At 38.6% G+C, this 27,370-nt stretch overlaps 2 protein-coding genes across 6 annotated transcripts in view; one reads left to right on the top strand and one right to left on the bottom strand.

Moving 5' to 3' along the window:
* Ten-a (tenascin accessory) overlaps window positions 1-27,370 on the bottom strand; it is a 561,949-nt gene that overhangs the window by 232,485 nt on the left and 302,094 nt on the right. The window lies entirely within an intron of this gene.
* Window positions 1-27,370, top strand: part of LOC139814095 (uncharacterized) — a 248,087-nt gene that overhangs the window by 20,648 nt on the left and 200,069 nt on the right. For both annotated transcript variants that reach the window (XM_071780085.1, XM_071780084.1), the window contains exon 3: window positions 16,873-16,968. In XM_071780085.1, the coding sequence (XP_071636186.1) occupies window positions 16,873-16,968 (96 nt within the window). The remainder of the gene's footprint in view (window positions 1-16,872; window positions 16,969-27,370) is intronic.

The following is a 27,370-nucleotide window of genomic DNA, read 5'->3' as shown; positions in this document are numbered from 1 at the left end:
GCCGCATTACGGGTAAGCTCAGCTTTAAACTTTTGGACATGCTTATGAGTAAACGATATTACATAATCCGCTGTAAAAGCAAAAATTCTTTTATATTATCGTCGTTTTATAACGAGCTGAAACTCCATGAGCGTGAGGCAGGCTAAATGTTTAATACGTGCTAACTATCTTGGATTGCGGCTGTTAATTTTAATGGCAAATATTTAAAATAAATATGAAGAAATAATTTTTTCACTAAGGTATCTTGAATAGGAATATTAATTTCGAGTTCGTCAATATTCATATATACATATTTATCGAAATGCAATGGACTGGCTCATTGTTGAAAAAGTCAATTGACTTTAGGAAGAGGGAGCGTAGTTTGATTTTAAAGCATGGATACCTCGGCGCCATTTTCAACTGGTCGACTCTTCGATAAAAGACTCCTACCGAATTTAGAAGAAAGTAAACGTTACTCTTATCTTGAGGAAATGTAATCTGTTCCTCCCTCTTATTGCATTTGGCGCAAAAAGGGATTTTTAAGTGCAACAAAGTGGAGGCAAAATGGAGACCAGTATTCTTACAATGTGCTCTTTTGCGTAGTAAATACAACAATAGAAAATGCAGATTGGTTTGCTTGGGCTAACATCTTCCCGAACATATACAAGATAAATGCGTATACATGCAAATTCTGCTTATATATTATTTTTATATATTTGAAACTTATAAATTCTCAACCTTAGTGATTCTATACAATTGGAAAAAATGTATCAAAAGACGTGATTATAGTGATTTAAATATTATTACTATAATTCTCTTTGATTTTTTTTCGAATATATAAATTTTATAGTTGATATTGGTCTTTGTTAAAGAGATAAATTCCGTCGTAGCGACATACCGTGATTATATTTGAACAAACTTTTAATCACCGTTTTGGGCGCCGTTTGGGGACGATTATCAGTCAACTCGTAGATATATGAACGACTATGCGATATCGTAAAACCGCATACAGCTCGTGCTGAAGCTTGTGCATCCACTTTATTCATGAAGCGGCAATCGGTGAAAACGGAGGTATGCCTGGCGACGCTATCGTCGAAAATCGTTCTATATAAACACGGACTTAACCGGCCCCCCGCGTCCCACCGCCGTTCGCTCACCCCTTTCCCGATACAATGTAGCCGAAGCGAGATTGACCGGGGTGGAAAGGGGTGAGGCAGGGCGGTTGGGCAGGGTTGAACCACCGTGCTCCAGCATATTCATGAGCGCTGAGTGCGCGGGGGTCTGAACCAATATACCGCCTCTGTTCTGCTCGTATGTATGCAGGCACGTATGCCTGTATGTACACACGTGCATGCACGTGCGCGCGCGTGTGTATGCAGGTATGTAGGTATACGGAGAACGGCTAGTTTAGTGCCGTAAGTAAGGGCGAACCGTTTATTCAGCAGCTTTTGCGCGGTTACGCGACAAGTCCGAAGAGATCCGAAAGGACGACGTGCCCTCTGGGCTTCCTTCCACGATCTAATCCGTAACACTTTGCAATTTTGCAAAGTCAAGCTTTCAGGCTCGTTTCGTGATGTAACACGTCAGTGGAGTCGAAGTTTGGTAATGGCTTCACGTTAAGTTTTAAGGTGGTTGAAGATTATGTCTGCTATCTCGTTATATAATTTTTGCTTGTGCGTTTTGCACTTTGCTTATCTATTTTTATTATAATGTAATAACGAATACAATGTTTTAATTGTACTTGTATAATCATTTTTTTTAGATAGTTTTATTCTGTTTAATTTAGAGCTAACGTATTTTTATTTGAAAAGAAACTAATTTTAATTCGAGAGAATAATTGTTGATGAGAATAAAAAATATAATAAAATGTTATAAAAATTAATATTGACAAGACTACAATCATAGATTGTATATTAATTTATAAATACGAGAAAAATTAAATAATTTGAAACATACGAGATCATGTTTTTTCGTGAATTATAATATACAGGTATTATATTATTAATGTGTATCGATGGCAACTTCTTTGCGAGAGGTATATTTTATGAACCATCGAGAAGCGGCACTGACGTCAACACAAAATCGATCTGACTCGTATGAGAATTGTACGAATGCATTACGATCGTTTGGAAAGCGACTCCGACAAAAAAAAAGAGAACGGTATTGAGATAGAGGATGTTCCGATGGATCCGTATATCAAATCTGACATTTCGCGTTTTACGTGAAACGAGTACTCGCACGCGCGCGCGCGTATCGGCCGCGGGGTATATAGGGCATTCCATCCGAGGCGAAATCGGTCCAATTACACATGTATCGGATATGTGATTACTCAAAAAATATTTATTGGTGCCTATTCTCCGTTCTCCATTCGTACATCAGTATCCAGATTACATTTTAAAGGCAATTTTCGCAACCCCGGTTCGGACTAATTCACTCTTGCCGACACATCGCGCATGAGTGGGAAAGAAGCGAGGGCCGAATTGATGGCAATATTAAACTTCCCGCACGAAGTATCAACGTTACTCTCCCGTCCTCGCCGCGGCGTACAGAGACGCAGGCACATATATACATACACACACGCATACATATGTATATATACATATACACACGGTTGTCTCGATTTTCATGTATACATTCGAACATTCGCTGGAGGCACTTGTTTGCAGTGTCCGTCAGCGAGAGGGTGTAGGATGAAAGCCCATTCGGGGTAGCTCGATGCAGGAATACCTATTGAAATTCTTTAATTAACCCTCACGGCATCTCCTTTCCCGTATCCGCGCGCAGCTCGTTCAAAGGAGCAGAAGGACTGAGCAGCAGATTGATCGTGCTCAAACGATGTGTAAATTAATCGTTCGCAAGCAACGACGGAGTAAGGGGATATTTCCTGCTTGCGCAGGTATAATGCGAGTCAGCAAGCCCTCTGATTGCGATATATATGTAATATATGTATCAGTATATTGTATATATAATTTGGCAAAAATATCCGTGCTCTCAAATTCAAGGAATGAATGATCTCTGATTACGAGAATTTCTGAAATTTGGCTGTCCACGTCGACGTGCTGCCGTCATTTGTAATTGCGTGGACGCGATGATTTAATAGTACGCTCGCTTGGGTTACTGGATTTCACGACGCAGTCAGATTTTATAGTTTGCACAGTGGGGCGATATTTCCGTCAATATTAAACGCCATTGCAGCTTCATTGGCATTAACTAATGTTTGACGACATTAATCTATTTTAGGTAACCGCAGACCGTAGCAATCATAAACCATTTTGCATACAAACCATTCGCATTAGCGGCTGTTTTGGAATCGTTTCGTAATTTATAACATATGACGAATGATAGGAGGATTTCACTTACACGAGGAGGCAAGCGCGCCTGCTTGATTTATGACTAACACCCTATTCCCGTAATTTATATCCATAAGCAGTGCTTTCCGAGATTACAACAGTAAAGTTTTTGTAATTATCATATCTAATATTAAAAGTACGATAAAAGTGATAGCAATTTTCATGCATGTTAGTTGGGAAAATAATATAGCTATTAATTTAGTCTTTGTAGCTCAAAATTTAAAAACCATACATAAGCCAGAGTTAAAAGAATGTAGTCGCCCCAGCTACCAGCATTAAGAAAGTAAATAAAAAAGCTATAATACTAGAATACTTTCTCGGAGAGCGAGAAAGCGGAAGGAATCGGCAGAATGCGAACCCCGAAGGAAGACAGATAGTTTTCTTTCGCGCATCTACCTTTGTCGTTTCCGTCAAAGGAGTTATCGATCTAAGTCGAACAAAGGAGCTACTTTAATTATCGGCTGTGTTTCGCGCGCTGGCGCATCTACCCGGCTGTTTGGTGTCCTTTGTAGGAACCTCGAGCGGATGGGTAAGACCGCGCATAGAACGAGACGAGTGTACCCGAGGGGAGGGAGGGGTTCACCCTAACGCCGGTTCGCAGACAGCCCGTAAAACAATATGGGCCAGCCGGCAGCTCCGCATGCGCGACTAATAAGTAAATACAAATTAGCATTCCGAGTCCTTCGGCGATATAAATCAAACGAATTAATTACAAAGTGGAGGCTAAAGAGAAGCGCACGGTATGCGCGCGCCATGGTGGCGACGAGCTGTCCCGAAGTAAAGAACGCAAACTCGCCATCGCCTGCTTTGCATATTGCTCAACGTAAATACTAATAAATCCCGGCCTATGACACTCACGGACGTCCGGCAAATTAAACGCGTGACAGACACGCGAATATAGATGCGTGTTCCATTGAGCGTCTCTTTTGTACATTGGAGTCGTTCTCTGAAAGAAGCGAATTACATTCGTACATGATGAAGAAGTTAAGGAGCCTTTGATCCCGACGGCAGTAGCGTTTTAATTTGTTCGCTTAAACGGATACCCGGACGTGCGTAACTGCATCTACACTGAATTTCTTTATTTGCGCGTCGCGACATGGCGCCATGGCGCCGGAAAATCGACGCGATGTTACGATGGGGTATCAACAAGTGGAGCGTTGGTTCTTTCAGAGAAACGTAGAAAGGCGCCGCCTTATATCTATATGTCACAGTGATAAATTTACGAAAATTATTAGAAATATAAAAAAAATTTATTTCTACTATATGAACATTATTAGAGAAATCTATTTAGAACAATATATATTTTTAACAATACGCTTGTATCACGCGAAAGATATCTATATCTGTTTGCTTTGATAGTATCCGTAACACTCATCCGTATCTGGATAATAGCTTCGCTTTCACGTCTATTAGGAAAATGCGCGTTATCCGCGACGGATGCATTATAACAAAGGGCGATCTATCGGATGACGGATTACGTGTGCGATAAAGGGCGCGAAACGCGCCGCCTCGTTGTGTAAAACGATTAATTCGCGCATTACCGGCCGGCCCCGCGGCGCGGCTGCTAAACGACATAAAGATCTTGCTACGTGGATACGCAACGATTAATCCCATCGTCAAATAAACAGGGTACTGACGTTGCTCGTTCGCGACAAGCCGGCGTTATCTGTCACGTACACGCGTTGATAATGCCCGGCCGTGTATGAGTGCATTACGCGCAGGACGGTGCATAAACGGCTCTAGGAGAAACCGAGTGGAGGATAGGCTTTTCATTACTGTTTGGTATCGTGTTTCAGCCACCCTAACGAGTCGAATGAAGGGTTGTCGCGCCGCTCTGCGCGAGCTGGCTGAGGGACGACGAGGGTTGGGGTTAAACGGGGATGAACGAGAACTGAGACGGGGTTGTTTGCAGTTTCCCTCTAATTTTGTTGGAAACATCGTTACACCTAGATCGTATCATCTTGTTTATGGGCTTATACCTAGATGCCGTTCGACGCTGCCCCTCCGCTCGTCGACCGCCATTTTATTATCGCGAAGTAAAACGACGAGCTCTCATCCGCGTACGCGCCACTCCAAACGAGCTCGTCTGCACCGGCAATGTGACTTTTATTTGTGCTCTAGAAACGAACGATTCACGATTGAATCCCGTTCGATGATCGTATGCCTGAGCGTAGATACGAATAATTCGTGTGCGTCGATATACATGTACACAATTATTAGTAAAATTTTAGACCTTACTATGAGCAATTGCCAGTACACTTGCTAGCAAGTGTATGCAACAATTAGTTATTTTTCTTTGAAAGTTACGCAACTGGTAGTCGATATACAATAGGGACTGTATAACATTGTGAGAACTAAAGACTGTACATGCTGCGCCGTCACAATAACATTTGAAAAGCAATAAGGACAACCGATTAAAACAGCGTTCACGCAAGTTTCTCGGCAGAATAGCTAGATATCTATCTTTGAAATGAAACTCGTCAACCGTGCAGTATTTCACTGGGGAGGGAAAGCATGCAGCGGCGTTTCGATTGTTACGCATGGCGTAACTAATTACCGGCTAATTGTAGACAATGACATTTTCCCTTGTACTTTATTTCGCGTCGCTGTTATCGTAAATGCTCGCAAATTAACGCTAACCTACGTATCGGAACCCAATTTTGCTCAATTAAGCAATTAACGGCCTTCGAGCATCAAATAACGCTCGTTTTCCCGACTGACGCGCAGAGTTCTCCTCCATTATTTGCGTCCATTTTGTTATCGATAGTTACAGTAACAGTTGACATGCACCATGACTATCTATGTAGCACTCCATGGAACAAAATAAATTTAACAAGACAAAAATAAAACTGGTCGTTTCGTCTGTGCGAGTTACAGCAAATATTAAATGTTGAAATTTTTGCTATCTACTCATTGTTTAAAATTTTTTTGCAAACTTTGCACTTGGAATAAAATGCATATCTCTCAAACCACCAAATTTCCCTCGTCTTATACTCGTATTTCTTTCACGCATCTATCGGAAATCGTACGCGCGTCGCACATATGATCCGCGTATAAACATAACTGACGACGCGTTCATCGCCCGCATACGCGCGTCTACGCACGTATCACGGGCGTCGTGATTCGCTTCGTGTCGACGGCGGATGGCACGTGGGAAGCGCGGCGTACGTAGCGCACGTGCGGAAAAATAAATCTTATTGTTTCTGGAATCGAGTTTACCTGGGCGGTCCACCTGTCACGCTCGTCAGGCAAAGCGACAAAAAGTTTAACGACGTTATCGCGTTATCCAAACATGGCCAGACCCGCGTGAGCGCGTCGCAACGCGCGGCGCGCGTATACATGTGTGCATAGGGTACACACTGCGTGATGCACTCGTCGTCGTCGATGCACGCGCGACTGTCACGCGTTGGCGAACGCGTAAGTCTACGCGTACTGTCTACGGTGGAAAAAAAAATATAAAATGACGAAAGATAAAGCGCGGACACGGGGAATGGGGACGGCAGGGCGCGCTGCATAAAAGTGAAATGCGCGGAATTTTTGCGATCCCCGTGACGAAATTGCATCCGCCCGCGCGCGCTGGGTGACGCGCATCGCCGCCCTGCAGCTGCTCGCTTTGTGCATGCGTGCACCCCGAAATGCGTCGGGATCGATTCGAATGGAATTTCACGCAGTCAAGAACCCCGCTGCCCTCCCCCGCTGCTTCTTTTGGCGTTTTTTTCCCTCTGACCTGGCCTTTTTCATTGTCACTCTGGGGAACCGTGGGCGAGTTCGCATTAACCTTAGAAAGTCCTGCCTCATTCTGATATGATCAAAGGCCAACCGGCGGGATCATTGTCTACTCGTTCTGTTGAAATCTCAGTTTCTTTCCTTACATTCCAATTTTCCGCGAAAATTAGAAATTAAAACATGTTAATTTTTATTTGATGTGTGAATGTGTTTTCTAAAAATTTAATAGTCTAGATACGTAGACAAATTATTGGGTATATGTTTAATTCCATCAAATATTTATGAAACAAGTTTTAATATCCAAGTTTACATTTGTCTAGATGATATATTGGCAATTGGAATATGTATAAAAGAAATAACACATACGCGCATTCACATAACGTACGTCCATTTTATTGATAGAACGAATTTTCGTTTGCCACATAAAACCAATGCGAATGCTAAAACGATAAGGTAGAGATATAAATTTTATCGAGTGCTATGTGTCGCTACATGCGTTTTAAACGTCATTACCGTACCGGCATTTCCGGAACACACACGTTCTACAGATTGCATTTTGCACAACTTCCATAAACCTATTACAGTTGAACGAAGTAAACAGAACCGTATAATGTGTTTCGTGCTTCGCGCAAAGTTTTTCTTCGTATCTTCACAGAGTCAGGGAATAAGAATTCAGAGATTCGTAGCAATACTATTCATTTGCACTCGTCTGCATTCCCTCATATACATATGCTATATCTATATGCGACAGATTTAATCATCACTTACTAGTAACAAATTATTGTGACTTTCGCGCTCATTTAATATTCTGAATTTTTCTTTACTTTTTTCTAGATTTTTATTATTATTATTTTATTATTAATCAAAGCTCTCAGTATCCGTTGCCATATTGTTGTGATATAAATGGCGTGGAAAAGCGAATAAAAAATGTCCCTTAAAAACTTGTTAAGCTTGCACACCAACTTTACAAAATATCTTGTATATATGCAAACGTATTACTGCAAACGCGATTATATGGCATGGGTCACGTTGTATACACACATTGTATTAAACATTGTATTAAACATGACGCAGTATATGACATTACTTTGAAGTCTATCGTATATGATCCCACATTATGCTATTGTAATGCGAATTTTTTAACGTTTTATCCGTCGCGCTGCACAAGATTTGGAAAAGGGCTTGAGATTTGAATGACCTACATTTCTGTACCAGTCCACTTCGAGGAAAATCGAGAAATGACGATATTATCATGTCAATATGTTTTAATGTCAGTCCGCGGACTCACCTTACTCTTGAAATATCGCATTTTAATGGAGGCGATAGAGTATGATAGAGTCCAGCGTATATCTACGGTGGAGATTACATTCGGCGACATTCAACTTGATACAGCCGGAGCTACGCATTGACGATATCGCCATGATTTGTGCTACGTAATGTATTGTTACGACACGCCGCGCCGGTATGTCGTGGAACGTGTATCTACGTTACACGTTATAGCTCTGGGAATAATCCGGAATTAGAGAATGCCGAGATTAACTCGCTGCGGGGCATCCATGCTGCGCGAAGAGTTACATTGTAAAGTACTATTACAAAGCAGCGTTTCCTAAATAGGCAATTATGGCAAATGCGTTAAAACTTCTATCGTTATCGTGCTTATTCGAGACGATACCAAAGACGAGTAATTTCACGCTGCTCCGATGGAAAACTAACGTGTTTGCGGAAAGTGTTTTTCATGCTAAAAACTGTGTTGTATATTCATTGTCTATCGTCCGATGTGATAGTTTAAGAAACGTTTAACGTAGAGTTTTTTTTTATGACATTAAAATGCTTATATTAATTAGCGAAAAAAGGGAGCCTATCAGAAATATAATAAAACATACAAGGACCGATTCAATCGACTTATTATGCTCGGTATCCTTTCTGTTATGGACGCAAAGAGAGTACGGATTTTGTCGCGATACCAGAAATGGAATTTGGATTAAAAAGGGCATTACCCATCTATCCGACTGAAGAGTCACTGAAAAGAGAACGTTTTCAATGCAGTAAAACCCGATTTAAAGCTGTCAGTTCAGTGTATACGTCGTCTGTATGAAGGGATTAGTAATGAAGGGCCGTGTTACGTTACAGTCGCATTGGGCAGGTACGAAATACGCCGATAATAATTCTAAGAATGACAAGGATATATGATACATTCAGCTTTTTCCGCGTATGTGGTGTATGCATGTGTATATACATATGTGTGTATGTATATTAAATCATAATATTGTCACACTAAATGTAAAAGATGGTTTAATGAGTTGAGAATGATTGTAGCATAACTTTATTTAAAATTGATAAGTTTCAAATATACATTGACTTCTGATTTTTCAAATACTGGTATTATAGCGAAGAAAGAGGGTAACTTTAGAAGTTTCAAAATATAAAAAGTAAGACATGCTACACATGCTACAACATAGAGGTACATGTGATTTTGGTTTTCTTCTTTCTTTACATATTCTCGGATTTTTATGATTAATTTAAAGTTGAGAACAGCGTTATTAATTAATATCGATTTTATCATTTTTATTGATAATTTTGCTATTAAAATTGGATCGAGTGTATTTTAAAGTTTTTCAATATCTCTCCACTCGCTTATAACACATGAGAGAGCTCTCTTCTTATTCAATATATTAAATAAAGTGTCAGATAAACCTGTTCAATTCATCACTTTGCTCGGTTATATTATACGATCCAATTAGCAAGGATCTAAGGACAAAGGACGCATAATTCTTGTTAGCTCCTTCACATTTCATTGCTCGTTATGTGAGCTAATTAAGTACGAGTCCTTAGACAGATGGCTATGTATAAGATATAGCCACAACCATCCATGTTTCTCATAACTCTTGCTACATAATATTAATTAATGCCAATCAAATATTATTACGTTTTGTTGCATGATGTTAGTATGCAATAATCCTTACTGTTTCTTTATACTGATTATCTATATGATATAATCCCTATCTCCCTATCAATGCTAAGTGCATTAGATTATTTTATATAAACGTTTCCGGGTTTTTATACATTACTTAAACTATAATGCGGTTCTCTCTAATTTCTCGAGAAATAAGTACCAACTTCAGAGAACGAATTTCCTCGGAAAGTCTAAAGTGCTCAGCCTATAGCGGCAATTTTGCAGAATTTTCCCGAGATAATGGCTCATCTATAACTGTTCGAGGGGGTATTATACCGAAGTCGAAGTGGGTGGTAGCGGGGCGCGAGTAAAGAGGGCTCCCGTACCGTAGAGGAGAAACTCGACACTCCACGCTGTGAGGTCTTAACGTCTAGATGATCGAGAGCCATGTAAAGTAAATGTATAGAGTATATCTCGGGCGCGCCAAAATGGGTGCCCCGGCAGCACCGTGACGTCGAGGGATCCTTCAAAACTCGCCCGAACTCGACGTTTTCATCGTCACATTCCCGCGCTGCGAAACACGCGTTTCGAGGGTCCTTAGCGAAAGTATCGACTTCCGATCACAGCCGCCAACGTCGTTTAGCTGGTTTCCATAGCGATTGAAATTATGGCTCGACGGTGCAAACACGAAAAGCGGCGCCATACATTTCGTTCTAATATACGTTAGTTCCGGCGTGCGTTCGTCGCGGTGCGTGATACGGCTTGCGTTTGTATCAATTAGCGCGTCGCCACCACGGTGACTCGCGACGGGGAGTAAAAATGCACCGGATGCGGCGATGATAAAGGATGGGATACGGTTCGTGCCGGTGACGCAGCTCGAGATGGGAGAAACAGTTTTTGTCGGAAATTCGATTCTTTCGTTCTCTCTCTCTCTCTCTTTCTCTCTTCTTTGTTTATGTCCGCGTTTTTCTATATATTCACGATTCTCGCAACTGAAAGTTGTGATGTACTTGCTTCGCTCTTCCGTGGATTGAGATACGATATAATAATTCTATTCGTTTACTTTCCGTCTCCCCAAAGTTTAGCCTAAACTCAGTGTTAAGAATAGAAATTGAAATGACAACGCTCTCCCTTTCCATTTTCTCTCGCTCGTCTCGCGGCCGTTTTTTCTCATGTTTCCGTCTGCTTTGCCTTTTTCTATCTGTATCTGTGTCCACACGCGTATACGTTTGTATCTGCTGTACGCGCGGACGTATGTAGGTATGTGCAATGGCATGGGCCGGAGGGCTCCCGTGGGTGCGATTGTCGCAGCACAAATTACCATGCCCGACCGTCGGCGGGGTCAAACCTTCTAACCGTGGCGTAGTCATACAGGGCCCGGTCACCGCCGTTACCAAAGGGTCGTTCCACGCGTACCAATTTCTCCCGACCGTCGGCTGCTCTTTCCTTTTTTATTTTTTCTGTCCGCCCGCCTTGTTCGTCCCATCGACGAAACGTTCGTGGCGGGCGTGCTTTTACTGTGTTGTGGAAATACTGGCGATGGCGCGTATTTCAGCGACTGTAACTAATGGTATCACCGGGAATATTTAAAGAGGCCCCTGATAGTGATTAAGAGAACCTTATGTGGAGCTTTACATTTTGATATAACAGTAACGTTGAGTCATGAACAATTGAAATATTATGTCACACTTACTATTTGTAGGTGTTTTTATTTTACATCTTGATTTTTGTAACCGTTAACATGCGGGATAAGTAAGAATAATTTCCTAAAGATAGATTTAACGTCGATTAGACGTATTTAAGCGTCGATAAATAAAATTGTACTTTTTACTTTTTTCATTAGCGATTCTGTCGCCTGACGAATATTCTGCATTTTAAGTTGTTTAATTGTGATTTATGTATCTTTCTTACTTATAATAGCTGTGATAAATTTAATGATAATTGATACATACTCACACGGCTACTAACAGCAAGTTGAATGGGCGCTCATTATTACACATTTGTCTCATTTTAACGTGTGGATGAATGTAGTTGCTGCATAATCATTCGTGATCCTCGATTTTAGTCGCCAGCCTTTTATATGCTGACACATTTCCACGAGCACTATCGAAACGTTTGTACTCGAGTTGCGCGCATTTTGAACTGCAATACGCACACACACGCATCCGTACGGCATTAGCACGCCAGCGTAAAACGTAGAAAAACCCTCCCGTGAACAGTAATTTACGAATTTGTCGAGTTCGAATTTGCTACGCTCTACTATAGAGTCAAGTGTTTTGCGAGGGAATTTACCGGTGGCGCACGAGTCCGATCTCGTGTAATGATCGCCGATGGTCATTGAACCTGCGAGTGAATTTTCCAAGCTATAAATTTGCCGAATTGTAAAATAATTTTTTTATTGTTTTAAACGTGAACCAATGACCCCATTCTAGGAAGGATAGTTATTTATCTGAAGGATAACTATACAATTCTTTGTATTATATTACGATACATCTATTATATGTATTATCTCTCATGATCTATTTTTTATTTGTGAAATGTTATTTGTACGAAAATATTTTTCCGTGTTATTAACACGTATTTCTCGTACATACTCATTACCGAATATTACGCGAGTTGTCTTCGAAAGGAATAATCTGTAATAATTTATATACATATACGGTTCACGTACAACCATATGCGTGGCAGTTAAAAGAAGATGCGCGTATGCATTACACACCTGTAAACCGGGTACAGCCTATACCCTTCATTACCGAAGTTCTCATTGCGTGGCGCAAACGTAGAATTTCCCTGCAAAATTCATGTTGCTAAGTACGTAACCGCGCGCAGGGGTGCGAGCCCCAGCAAGATAAAATTGCTCCCGCGGGGCTGGCGGACGAGGCAAAAATTTGAGACTATTCTGGGAATGCAATCTCAAAATGTGGAGCTAAAAATGCGCCCTCGCAATTTCACACATATTACCGCAAGAATGCCACTGCCGTGGGGTGTAGGGCGACGGGGTTGTCGGCGGTCAGGGGAGAGAACACATGCGTTTTTACATTCCCCCGTTGCTGCTAAGCGTAATGCAGCTCGTAAAAAGTCGCGATCTTTTCTTCTTAATACCGTGGTTTTACGTATTTTTTCATTCGCGCGTTATGGCGACGGGATGGTGTCAGGTGCGCGAGTCGTATACCGATGGGCATCACCGATCTTCGAATTTCAGATTAAAATTCTTGGTCCAGGTACTGTGCATAAAGAGGGGAGCGCGTTTCATTGTTGCATAAATCGATATTCAGTTTTATACATAATAGAATACAGCATAAAAATAGAAGTGGATACTATCGCTCGCCTGGATTTGTGTTGTATGCACAACCGTGTTACAGTAACGTTTTAATGCACTTTCACGGCCGCGTGATCTAAACTAGTCGTGCAATTTTGCGAGTCTTGAAAAATTTCCTAGAGTATCATATAACCTTTTAATCTTATAGACTGATTTAAATGTCTTATACTTGTACCTTAACATTTTAACATCTTAATTTAGACAATGATAATAATTCGTGGAAAAGTACATCGTGTAAAAAGAGGAAATTTATTTATTGTACATCAGTGTTTGTGCGCAGAAGATTATCGAAGAAAAATAACAATGTAAAAGGGAGGCATACAAAGAATTTTAAGTTTAATCACAAGTTAGGCACCGCCTTCTCGAAGTTTTCTATTAAGGAATGCTCGCTGTAACGACTTGGAAAGTTTGGGTTCCGAACGCAGTTACGTCTTCAGATATTTTTATTTCCGCCGGAAGGAACCATGTCTCATCAACTACTGTCTAACAACGAAGACGGGAGAAACATCCCGAATGAACATCTTTGGTATGGCAACATGGCCATGCTGAAAAGAGTTTGCTACTGTTTAATGACTATCTCTAGATTCATATCTTTATCACAAATTAAAATATGAGTAATAACTATACTGTTACGAAATTAATAGGATTTCATCACATAGGTAATGTGCTAGAATTTAAGATAATTGTGATCCAGACTTATGTAAAAATATCAAAATAAAACTATAAAGATAGAAACTATAAACTATAAAAACACTATAAAGAATTATGTAAAGAAAATTTCTATATAATTCTAAAAATGCGTTTGGTGTCAGATTTACCAATATTCTAGTTTTCAATTGTTTTATAAAATTTTAACCTTTATTTGTTTAAAATATAATTTTATTATAACAATTAGACTTATTCAAATTCATAATTCTTTAATACATTTAAAAAATTCCGTTTCTTCTTCTCTCTCTTTCTCTCAAATAGAAACTGTCGCGCAATCAATTTTTTATTTAATGTAAAATGGATGAAGGTAAATAATTGCTATTGCACTTTGCATTTTTATGATAGTTTAACGATTTACGTGAGATATTTTTTCTATCTATTGTATCGGAATTGTTAAATTCTAATATAGATACGATGAATACGATAAAACCTGTTAGTGTGGGTGTGTGTATGCGTGTATACCAAAATCGCCGACAGGCAACAATAACGCAATTTCCGTAGATCCACGGAAACGTTTTCGTCGAAATGTTTGAATAGATCACAGCGTTGGCATTTACGCAGAACAATGATAGAACAAAGTACAATATTGTTGAAAATCTAAATTAATTGTGCTTTTTGCTGTTTAGTGCCGATATTGTTTATTCGGAATCTGCTTCTAGCTAACGTACGTATTTTGTAGAACTGTTATTTCCATAATCAATCGTGTATAAACTGCTGTGTAATCAATTATTATATTTGTTATACTATAAAATATGGGAACGTACCTCTGTGTTATGAGTACCTATTCTTTCCATGAACAAACATGTAATAAATCATCGAATAATTTTATGATGGATATTACATCATAATCAGTAATTCGTTAAAAAGATTTAACTATATTTAATACATCCACTCACTTTATCAGTCGTTTGAGAACATTTGTATATTTATAAATTTACGGAAATACAAATCTTACGTAAGATAAGACATTATCTTCCAATTATATTGTTCGGATATTGAAGGCAAAATTCATTATTTCGTTATATAATTATTTCTATATCTTATGACGTTATATGTATAAGCATTTTAGTTGCAACGATTGATTATCGAGATATTGGAGAAACTTCGAAAATGTAATATCAGGAAATAGTTTACGTTTCCCGGAAAGACAAGCAGTGTTTCGAGTAGTATCCGAGAGCTGCCAGATCAATTTCGTCCGATGTTACGCAAATTGTCCTGATCTTGGCGACGTCCTCATATTAATCATAGAAGCCACCCTCCTTTACGGGGTGAGCAGCCGTTCCTCCAACCTCGAAATTTGCTTTCTCTTCCTCGGATTCTTGATCTGCTCTCCTGCCTCGGGTTTCGTCCTTCTCCTCTTCCAGTCCATATATTCTCCTTCATCTAGCGAGCCGCATGATATGTTTAACGTTGAATGTAATTTGAAAGATAACCCGTCTGCGAAGCTTGCTTGCCCTTTTGGCATCTAGAAATTATGATCTTGGGAAACTTTCGAATTGGAAGCGTCGTTGCGGTCTATGGATTGCACTAAATACAACGCGCCGATATATTATTTACATCCAAGATAGCCAAACTTGCGAAGTTTACGGGTATCATCCTCGATGTTATTCGCAACGGCTCTGTCTTATTTCGACTGTGCAATAAAACAAGTTTTATAAAAGTTTGTGATACGTGTAAATTCTGCATTGAATCTTTAGACAATAGCAAATCGGTACGTTTATTTTTCGTTTTTGATCAATGTCATTGTCAAGATTTTTGTAAATCGGTGCTTTGTACTTTTGAGACGGAGTACTCGGATCGATGTGCATCCTTAAGATATTATTGCTTTTACTGCGCAGTCAATCGAGATCGCCCCAATTCACTGTATAATCGTAAAAGACATTTTACGAATATATATATATACATATGCGCTGCGGCAACTCGCTTTATTTGGCTTCTATTGTAAACGCTCCTCTTTCTCTCTTTATATGCATAAAAGCTACAACCTGTTCAGCTTGTACTTTCCATTATATCTGTTGCATAAAATTGTATTCAGCAATAATTCATAGCAATGTGAATAACCTATTTTTTGCGATATTCAAGTAACTCCATATTGTTATGTTTTAATTGTAAATAATACATCTACGGATTATCGAAGTGCAAATCGGCTATAAATTTAATTTTCCGGTTAAATTATCGGATGGGGCGATGGAAATATATTTTTAGGTAGTATGGTTATAAAGTATAATTGAGTAACAATAACTGTAATACAGGTTCATATGTAGAGGCAATATAAAAATTCCTTTTATAGTTCATATATATTTCTATTGATATCTTTGAATTTTTCAAAGTTGATTGATTCAGTTATTGGTGGTTTTGACTTAACTTTTAAATCGTGCGCACACGTTCGAAGTGTCTCAAAGCGAACACTAATATTTTATCAAGTTTGAAGCTTGCTGCTGAGGGCAATATCTACGCAATATCGGTGCCAGCCTCGAGGTACGGGGTTCTGCCACGCTAGAACGGCTGTATAATCCCCGATGCGGTATATACAGTGGCTGCGTTTACAGTCAAGTGCGTCCGCTTACTCACGATCGTATCTATGCTCTAACTTTAGGCGTTACGTTCGCGCAAACCCCTATCACGTCTGTACTACCCCGGACATCCAATAGTCGGGAGTTCCTAATACGGACCGACCTAACATGGCGACACTTCCTTGAGATTCTCGTGGCGATAAGAATTCGATCATTTTCGCGCATTTTTGCAAATAATCTCTTATGAAGATTTTTCAGTCAAATCCGTAGCGAAAAGAGATTTATTTAAAAACACGAGTTACACGATAAAGTTGCGATTTATATCAGAATAAACGGAACAATCAATTAAGTCAATTATTAAATATTGCGATTTTTTAATTACAGAAATCGGTAGCAGTCAGCGGAATAACGTGGCAACGGAATTTTACACCAATAATAATCTTCGAGGAAGGAAACGATGCATGGACCGCGTCTCTTTCGGTGAGTCTTTTTCTTTACGATATCAAGTGAGACATAAATGTGGAGATCTGGTAGACCCGAGGCAATTATTTTTAATATACTTTAGATTTATAGCGGGGAAAGGGTTACAGCGAGGCGAGGATCTCGTTTCGCTTCCCTTTTCGTTTCTCGCGTTCTGACTTTTATCGGTTTTTTTTTGTTCCCAAAGTATACAAGCGCAACTAGTTATCTCCACCCTTTCCGCCGCTTCCTGCGGGCACACGAATGGAAAAACTGCTTCGTGACAGCGCGGGCAGGCAGTGATTCGTCACTCGCTGAGTAGCCAGACCCTCTCGCGTCCAGTGATTTCAGTTTGGAAATTTTTTCAACATTTCGCAGTTTGCCGATAGCGATTCTTTTATACTTATAGCTATTGACCCTTTGTCAAGAAGAATTTAGCTTTTTATTAAACGCTCAGGAAATAACGTTTTTATTCATAATCGAAATAAAATGCTGAAGCAAATTGTTAATGTATTCATTTCTCGTTATTATTTTAAACGCGGAAACGAAGGCATAACTACATAAAATCGCAGTAATTTTTCCAATTTACGAAGCAGTTACGTGAACATTTTTTATATCATTATTGAACAGATATAACGAACATGTTTTATACGTGATAATATTAAAATATGTGTGTTATTTAATTCGGTAAAGAATAAGTAATAAATTATGTGATTGTATCTAGAAGAATGAATTTTAAATAACACTTAATGGCACCTTTTATAGCATTCAATTAAGATTGGAATTTATTGAAACAAAATATCTTTTAAAACTTGTTTATAACGTGAAAATTTATTTTATAACACAAAAAACGACACAATCTATATAATACATTTACACTTATAAAATTATAAATTATTTTGTCACTAACATAAAAGTTTTTATTTGTAACATACTATAAATGTATGTTAAATAGTTTTATGTGAATTTTGTTGACAACATAGAAATCTAATGCAATCCTTTATTATATGGCATAATACGTTATTTTCTTAAATGTTCATCGAGAGTACCGTTAATTTAACCGTAGCGGTTTTAATTCGTTTTGCATGGGGAGTTTTCTCCCCATGCAACGGTCTGAGTCATAAGTCGCGTCGTGGATAATAAAATCTATAGTCTATTTATTAAACTGCCTCGAATGAAGTAATTTAATCTCCCTCCGTAGGCATTCTATCTGCGATAATAAGAACTTTTATTTGCAAATGTCATCTCGTTTATTGCGCAATGTTATCCGGCGGCGCATAATGAAATTCCTCAGGTGTAAACGTCAATCGAGTAGGAATATTAACTCGACGAAATCATGATGTTTACGAAATATAAATCAAATTTTACAAGAGAAATAATGAGAAAGATGTATACCTTTGATCGTACTGAATTGAACATTGTACCGTTAATAAAACACAGACTCAGACTCTTCGATGTTGACGATATTAAATTCATTGCTTTTGGCTTTTGTCTGACATATCCAATATTTAATACGTGTGAACAAACATGAATATTAAGAGAGAAATTAAATTTCTATTGAAATTGATAAAAAAAACCATCTTTCTAAATTACAATCATAACTAACACGTAGCATTTTTTAAAACAACATTTACAAATATCCAAATAAGAAATTTTTGAAGTTTTCGATTCGATCATATTTTTTTAAAGAAGATGTTTATATGCAACGCATGTCCAATATAGTATTTTATATTTTACACTTTTACAATGTTTTAATATAAGTGCGTTCTAAAGACTAATTAAAGTTGATGTCCTGTTAATGATTACAATTATTGAAAGAGCATTAAGTTATTAATTGAATTATTAATTATAAAGAATTAGAAAATCTATAATATTAAATTTTAATTTGAAAAGTATATCTTTCCTATTTTGTGATTGGACAATAAAAATTAATTTGTTTCCATTTTTAGATATAGGCTACGGTCAACGTGACGCTACAAATGCTTCGAAGCATTTGATCGACCAATCAGAAAAAAGAATTTTACGAATTAACCAATCAAAAAATGCTTCGAAGCATTTGTAGCGTCACGTTGACCGTAGCCATAGATATCCTGAAAAAATTGAAATAGTGTGGTTTTAATAAATAAAGGAACTAATCATATTTTTGTAGTTACCTCGGTAGGTACTTAAAATTTTATTTTCTTGATTTATTAAAATTATAATTCTTGATGTATTAAGGTTACACAATTTTACTCATCTTGACATTTGGAAAGAAATGATAAGGATAAATATTAATTTACATAAAAATTTTTTAAATAGAAACAAAAAAACAAATACTTTATTCTTCAAGCAAACATGAAATGTACAGTAATCTATTCATCGAAATAATCGCGAAAGTTAATTATTCATGTGGATTGGTGATTACTATTTGTTAATAGAGAACGCTGTGTAATGTGCTGTGTGTCGCGAGATGTATCGATTAATTTGAAACTCAGCATGCCAAATATTTTGTACATCAATACGTTATAATCCGAAATATTCGTAGGTATTTTTCATAGCAATATTTCATAGTGGCGGTGGACTTGTTGACATACGACGCTCAGCCTTCGGCACTTGTTTTTGCCGCATACGACGTGGTGCACTGTTCCGTACACCAGAACACCGTATACTATCATTCGCGTGCCAACACTCGAACAAGCAGGTAGTGGAATTGCTCCGTGCGTAGTCATATTACTTCTCGCGCCGCATTATACAGCGTTTCTCTATTAACAAATAGCAATTACCAATCCACATGAGTAATTAATTTTCGCGATTAAGTGTTCGTATGGATGATTTAACGAGATATTTGACGCAAGCACTACGAAATGGGATTTATGAATTATTGTTTTGTTGTGATATTAACAGACTATAATTATTTCTCGATCAACGCTTATTATATGTGTACATCTTATAATGGATTTTATCGCCAAGTTAAATATAATCTGTTTATTATTTTCAAATTGAGAATCCAAAGTAATAATTGAGTATCTCCAAATCGAGCGGCAACGCGTTAAATTAATAAGTAGAATATCGTGTAACAAGTGTTACATTTTATTATTATATAGTTAATCGTTCGCGAAAATAGTGTGGAATATATATATAGATATATATACATACAATATGTATATATATAAAATATATATGTATGTATCAAGTTATATTAAGTATATTAAGGAGTGTAAGAATATTATGAATAAAATAATATCTTAGATATTATCTTAGAATTGATAGTCTATAATACATTAGCAGCAATATTTAATTTTGGAAAATAGAGTTTGGATCAATGGAACACTTATTGATAGATATATTTTCAATTTTATACGGCAGAATTAATTGTACAAGATACAGTCTAAAATTTATAAGAAAAACTCGTAATAATAAATAAAAAGAATTAAATATTTTACAGATAGAATTAGCTTCATGAAAAGTTATAAATAATAAAGAGATGTTTGAAAAAAGAATTGTTTCCATAAAAAAGAGTTGTTTTCAAGAATTGTTTGTAAAATACAGTGAAGATATTATTCCTTACACTCAAGCATTCTACGCAAGATATTTTATATAAATTATATTAAAGTTAATCAATTACGTGTTAATATATTTTAAGTTGGAACCATTTCTGAGCTGTAAGAATCAATAACAGAAAACAAATTGGTAAATGTGCAAGTGCATTTAGGAGGCTGAGCGCGAAGAAGCAATACCGTTAACTAAATTTGATTAATTATGATCTAAATAAAAAAACTATAGAATATCGATATTTTTATATTAAAGTTTTTACTCTAATCTTCAGAACGCGATTTCAAAATATTATTAGGATTCGATCTCTGTATAATCTTAACATAATATTTATCGAAAAAAATGTTAATAGTACTTCTATGTCGGCCAATCATATGATTACGGTACGCAATTTTTTTTATAATTCGCGTTCGTTTACCGCCACTTCGATTTTTTCAACCTGTCGCGAGCTGACGCACCGCGAAATCGTCATGAATAGAAGCCGTCGCACTTAGCCCGACGATCGTAATCTCTCACCTCCGCTTTTACTGCCGCAATGAAAAGAATAGCGATCGTTTCTTCGCGCTTCGTCGTCGCTGTCGCCGGTTGACTGGCTTCGTCGTTGCGAAGGGAATCCGCGGAGAGAACGATAGGCGCGCAAAGCGGGAAGGCCCAGAAGCCCTTCGTGATTTCCTATTAGCACAGATATTGCTTCACGAAGGACGAAAGTAATAATTTATCCGGGCGTGGGCTCGTAGGGTCGCGCTTCCTTTCTCGCCCCCTTCTTGCTCGCTTTCTCTTTCTCCCTTGGTCTATTCATCCCTCTCGTTCTCTCCTTCTCCCCGCGGTGCTGCGCTAACCGCCTCTGAGCTTAACCCACCACCACCACGTCCGCCTGGTTCATTGTAGCGCAAAAATAAGTGAGTGTATGATGCACGAGCGCAAGGGGAATTATATGCCCTGTAAGTGGAAAAGGAAAAAGGGGGGTTGCCACGGACTGCTCTCCAGGGGAAGGGAAAGAGGCTAGCTGAATACTTTACCGCGGCGACGCACATACGACGAAGAACGTGAATTTGCTCGTTTTCCTGATAGTCTCTCCCTCTCTCCCTTCAACATCTCTCATTCGGCTGTCTCTTCCACGTACCTGTTCTTCTCCGTTTTTATTTTTTTGATTCTCTCTCTAACCCACCTTCTTTCTTCGTCCGTAACTTTCTTTTTTTCCCTTCGCCGGCCGTGCACCCCTTCGGCAGCGTGCGGACGAAAAAGCTCAAGCAGAACGGACGGAGTTAATCCTTCGCGCGCGAAAAGCAAAAGGCGGACCGCCGTCTCTTGAGCTTCACGGAGCTTTGGCGATTATGCCAGCAAAAAGAGGACTGCTTAGGCAGAGCTCCTGCAAGCGATTGTTAAATATCCGAACATGAATATAGTAGGAATAGTGAAATACTTGTGTGCAATGCGATAGCACAGAAACGGTTGACGCTTTGATGACGAACGTTGATGCTATCCAGCTGAATTTCTCGCAATTAGTGCACGTTTAGATTGTAATTCAATTATTTTGTTAAAGCTATATTGACAGAACAATTAATTTGTGATTTTTTTGGTTTTTTAACTTACAAAATAATTAAATTTTTTTACTTAGAATCTTTTCTATAAGTATGCTTTTGCTTATCGATTACTTTTGGCTGATTGGAGTTTGATTAACGTTCAGACACTAAAATATTAATAATTAAAGTATCATGGCATTAGAAAGATATTATAGTATTATATATAGCGACCTTTTTCTTTACTAAAGAATCTCGACAAAGATTAATTATAATCTCAGCTAGAATTACTGGTGCCGCGCGCGTTTTTGTTTGGATTGCCCATTTCTTTTTATTATTAATGGCATATATCAAGTGGATACTTTTAAAAGTATTTTTAAGAGAATTAAAGCATTTGATAATATAGCTTTTATTACACACAGAAATATAATTCGACATTGTAATTATTTAATAAAATTATAATGATTATTTCTCTCTCTCTCTCTCTCTCTCTCTCTCTCTCTCTTGCCTCTAGAAATTACGCGTTTGTTTGATAACGTTGCATATATCAAAGGAAACTAGGAAACAAATTCTCTTTGACGAGTACGCGTTATCTCGAGCGTATTTTCATTAGGAACAGCGCGAATTAATTAGCATCTTCCTTGGCAATCGATCGATGTGTGCAACGCATACCTCGAAAAGCAGCCTCGAATTCATAAGAAAGTTGTCCGACTTGCTAGTTTCGCACGCCTGACAAACTGCGATTCGCGCATTTCTTGAAATAACAGGTCGGAAAGGGGGTCGCGATAATTATTATTATCTAGTTTGTCAAACGGTTAGGGCAGATGTCGTCGCTCCGTGTCTCGAAGATGCGTCATGGATCTCGCCGGCTGCCTGAAGTGAGCCAAGATGTAAATCCCATTAGCGAACTTGACGCGACTTCCTGGCCCGAGTGCCGCGACGCGAGGTATAGACGATGTGACACGGATGCGACGACGACGATGACGACGATGAAGACGATGAAGACGAGACGACGACGAAGAGAACGATTGCGGTAGCAACGGTGAAAGCGATGGCAATGGCGACAGCGCTGACAGAATATACGAGGTAACGATTCGCTGTGCGAAGTCGTTCGCTCTGACGTATGTAGATATGTGAAATAATATTTATGTTATAGTCGGCAATACAGTTACAGTTCCTGCGCGCGGACTTCTTGTATGAACAATACGCAACGCCAAGATACACCGTAGCCGCGGTAGAACGTGCCGAGTTTCGAAATGTTGGTAGGACAACAGTAACTGGATATTTCGGAAATTGAGAGAAATGGAAACTGTCTGCGTGCGTTCACGTAACTTCATTTCTGAATTCCCGTGTACTTTCGGGATGTATATAGATAGATTAATGAGAACAATATTTTCGCGGATAAATAACGGGTTATATTTTCAATGAGATACGAATGATAATCAAAGCAAAGCCATTGCTTTCGCTACAAAGTTAAATGCGGCTCGCAAATTAAAGGAGCACTTCGCGGACGCGACGTGAACATCACGGGATTTATTATATCGTTAGAGCGTGAAAGCAGGGAATATTTCTCTCCCGGTACTGCCTAGGGGATGCGTCACCCCTCTGGCCGACACATCCCGGCTTTCCCCCTTTCATTTTATTACGAACGGACGAACGTGTCGTCGATCCTCCGCAGTTCTAAAATCTGCAAATATATTACAGATAAAAGAAAGGAAAAGCTAAGAAAAAAAAGTAATTGTGCTTTTATCATTACTTTAAAATTATAATTTACAGAATATTTTTAGAAGAAATTTCGCAGATGTTAAAAATGCCGTTCGCTTAAATGAATGAAAATTCATTTATGCTTAATAAGAGAAAAAAGTAATAATGTAATTTAAATTTTTTATCTTTAAAAGTAGCAATATACGTCTAATCGTTATTAAAAATGACGTAACATATAGAGTGAGATAAGATAAGAACTTGAAGAGTAGTGTAATATTCGTAATCGATTCTACGTTTCCGAGGCGAGATAAACACGACATGAGGCGACAAGGGGATGCAATCTTACAACGCCGTAACTCGCTGTGCACATTACGTCGTCGTATTTCCGTGGCACCGCGATGGATACGCGTACGCACGCACATGTAACACACGTGTATTCGGTATGCGCGCGAGAAGCGAATTTGCATGTCAATATCTTCCGAGAGAATAAATCCATACGTATGAGGGAAGAAGAGCTCCTTAAATTGGTAATCGCGGTCTACGTAGCAGCCTCCGCGTTTACATCCGCCACCGCGTAGCGGAGTTACGCAACAGTGCGACGTCTTTCGGTGACAACGCGGCGCGCAAACATCCGGTAACTCGATACCGGATGTCTCGTGTGTGCAGAGAGATATCCGTTCTCGATTAATTTGCAAATTTAAATGCACGCGCACGCTTCAGCGATTGCGAATTGCAAGCGACTGTCTCGAGGAAATTTTGCGCAGAGAAATTTCTGACGCTATCCCCTGTCTGTCTTTCTAACGTGTTGTATTTCCACATATATTTAACGCGCGTGAATAAAAAAATATTATATGTAACATTTTCGAAACAGTAGTGTAAAATAATTATGGTCGAGCGAAGTATATACTTACGTGTGCGCGCGTGCATGTGTATACATTTAATTAAATACTCATTTGATAATATTAATATACCGCGTATTATGACATGTTTATAATTATAAAGTAGCTATTAATACGTTAATATGAAATTAATAATGTATGTTAATACAAAATTAAATTGGGATTTAATGATTCAATATTCACGTTTTACTTTCTTTTTTAAGGAAAAACATAAAACGTGTATGTTTTGCTCAATTGTCTTAGAAATGGAAGCTACAACGTAATTTCGATTATATGTTATAATTTATGTTATACACGGAAATACAAACGCGCGCGCGCACGTGTGTGTGTGTGTGTGTGTGTAGCTGCGATACAGTTTCGATATATAAATGTATGTTAAATTGTAAGCTATAATAATTCGCTATTCTCTCAGAATGAGTGGGGTCATCACGAGATCGTTAATGTTAACATAACTCTCTACGATATGCAAAGTTTCTAGCAACTAGATCTGCTACGAGATCAGCTGTGAAAGAACCGGGGGATTGAATGTAGCTCGTAAGCTGAGCCAGCGATGCTATACATGTATATACGTGGAAATTAGGGCACATGGCTAAAGCCTGCAAAGCGCGCATCTCCCGTCATTTATACATGAAAATTTACGTCTGCATTTTACTCGCAAAGCCATTTGAAATAACGGCTTAAACTAATCAGTTTATTTTTTTCAAAAAACTGTCGTTTTTATTAAACTTTTTTATTAACAGAAAATGTGCGCGATACGAGCATAGGATGCATTTCAATATTAAAATACCATTTAGAGTTGGTTTGTGCGTTCGCACTTGTACAGTCAGCCTATAATCAATTCCTAATATATTTTTGTATTTTAATGTATAAAGAAAATATCACGAGAATGTAGTTTATAAATTAATATACATGCGAGTAAGAGATTGGCACGTGTTAATTTTTTGCTTACAAAAACATGCCGTTCTACAGTGTCAGTGCACCGGGGTCTATTTGCATGGAGCCATCTAACGTGTCGAGTGTAGCAAGTCGCGAAATTCCTCCAATGCGTCCTCCGTAAATATTCATTAAAAGAGGGAGGCAGTCTACTCCCAAGTCGTTGACGGTAATGTTAAAGAGGACCTCCCGGGAGAAGCTTGCCGCTCTCATCCCGGTTGCCGGTGTTGCGGAAAAGTGCCGATACCTTATTTCGCCGAGACGGCGAAATAATCTGCTATGCATAGCTCTGCCCTGGCCGCGTGCTGCGGTGCGCCATCGCGCCACCCCGTGTACCGCACACATCGCCATTATATTTTAACTTCTACACGCCATTTACCAGCGGCCGCGCCACCGACGGTGTTAAATTCTGTGGCAACCGGCTTGGCAACGATCGTAGCCGGGCAGACAGGCAGTTTCAGGGGTCTCCACAAATCCCCGGCGAGCCTTAGTCTGGAATCGAACGTAGCGCGCCGCGGCCTTTTTCACCCCGCACACTCGGCTTTTTGATTAACCTATGCATACTTGAAATCGCCTCGGCGCGATTTCCCGTGCATGAAACTTTAAACGGGCTACAGTCTGAAAAGAAACCGCGCGGCTTTCTTCCAGATGTAACTCGCCGTCGTCGCTGGTAATCACTGGCGGAATAATCGCGTGATTATACCAAATAATTATTTTGTCCCAGGTTCGAAATGACAAATTAACGATCAACGACATGATCTTAACGTGCATCACAGTTTTTTAGAATAAACGTTTGATTCAAATTAAATGACAAATTAACGATGAGCAAAATGATTTTGATGCGCATCACAGTTTTTTAGATTAAACGATTAAACGTTTGATTCAAATTAAATTGATTTAAAGATTAAAGTGATTTGAATTAAAGTAATTTAATTTATATCACGTATAATACGTTGGCAATCGGTTGTCATGTTCTTTAATTTTTTACTTTCACATTTTCATGTGCAATCCATATTAAATGATAAAAAGAATATACAGGAAGTTCATTTATCTACGATTTGTTTGCGACGATCAGATCGTTAGTTTGCTCGTAGCCTAATGAGCATCTCGGGGACGAATTGCGGAGACCGGCTGAGATATTGATGGAAGGCGTTCTTATTCTAAGCGATCGTGAAGCGGACGAGGAACATCAGTGAGGGTAGTAATCGATAAAAGGGCGTCTCCTCGTTAATACTGTTCGAAGCTTAGCTCATTATAAGCTTGCACGTGTTACATGCATAATGGCTACGGAAATTAGCGAAATTAATGGTGCGCCGAGTCCGCGAAGTATTAAATAAGTAGATTACTTTAATGGCCGCTACACGGCGGTCGCTTTATAAGCTTGGAACAACCTCTTCATACTCTTCTCGAGCGAATTTCCATCGTTGTAAAGAAAGTGGCGGGAGCAGAAATTTTTCGAATATTTAAGTACATCGGTACTTGAAGAAAAGAAAATTTTCTTCATTTTTTCACGAGAAAGAGAAGCGCTAGGAATATTTTATTTATTTATATATTAAGCTGTTAGAAATTAGATATATTCTTAAACAAATCTCATGTAGTCTTTTCAAGAGTATTTGCTAAAATAGTCAAAACTACAATTACATATAACGATTATATGTCGTGTTTATACAGAAAGAGATTACGCGTACATATCGTAGAAAATTGCGAGGACGTGATTGCAGGAAAACCCTTTCATCGACGAGCGACGAAAGAGTTTGCCTATATACCGATATAAAGAGGGAAATATCTATAATAATGCATTAATGAAAGGTCAACCGCCGGCGTAGCCAGACTTGC

This window comes from Temnothorax longispinosus, chromosome 6, assembly GCF_030848805.1.
Source record: "Temnothorax longispinosus isolate EJ_2023e chromosome 6, Tlon_JGU_v1, whole genome shotgun sequence".
NCBI classification, from domain to species: domain Eukaryota; kingdom Metazoa; phylum Arthropoda; class Insecta; order Hymenoptera; family Formicidae; genus Temnothorax; species Temnothorax longispinosus.
This window is presented reverse-complemented; position numbering and strand designations above follow the sequence as displayed.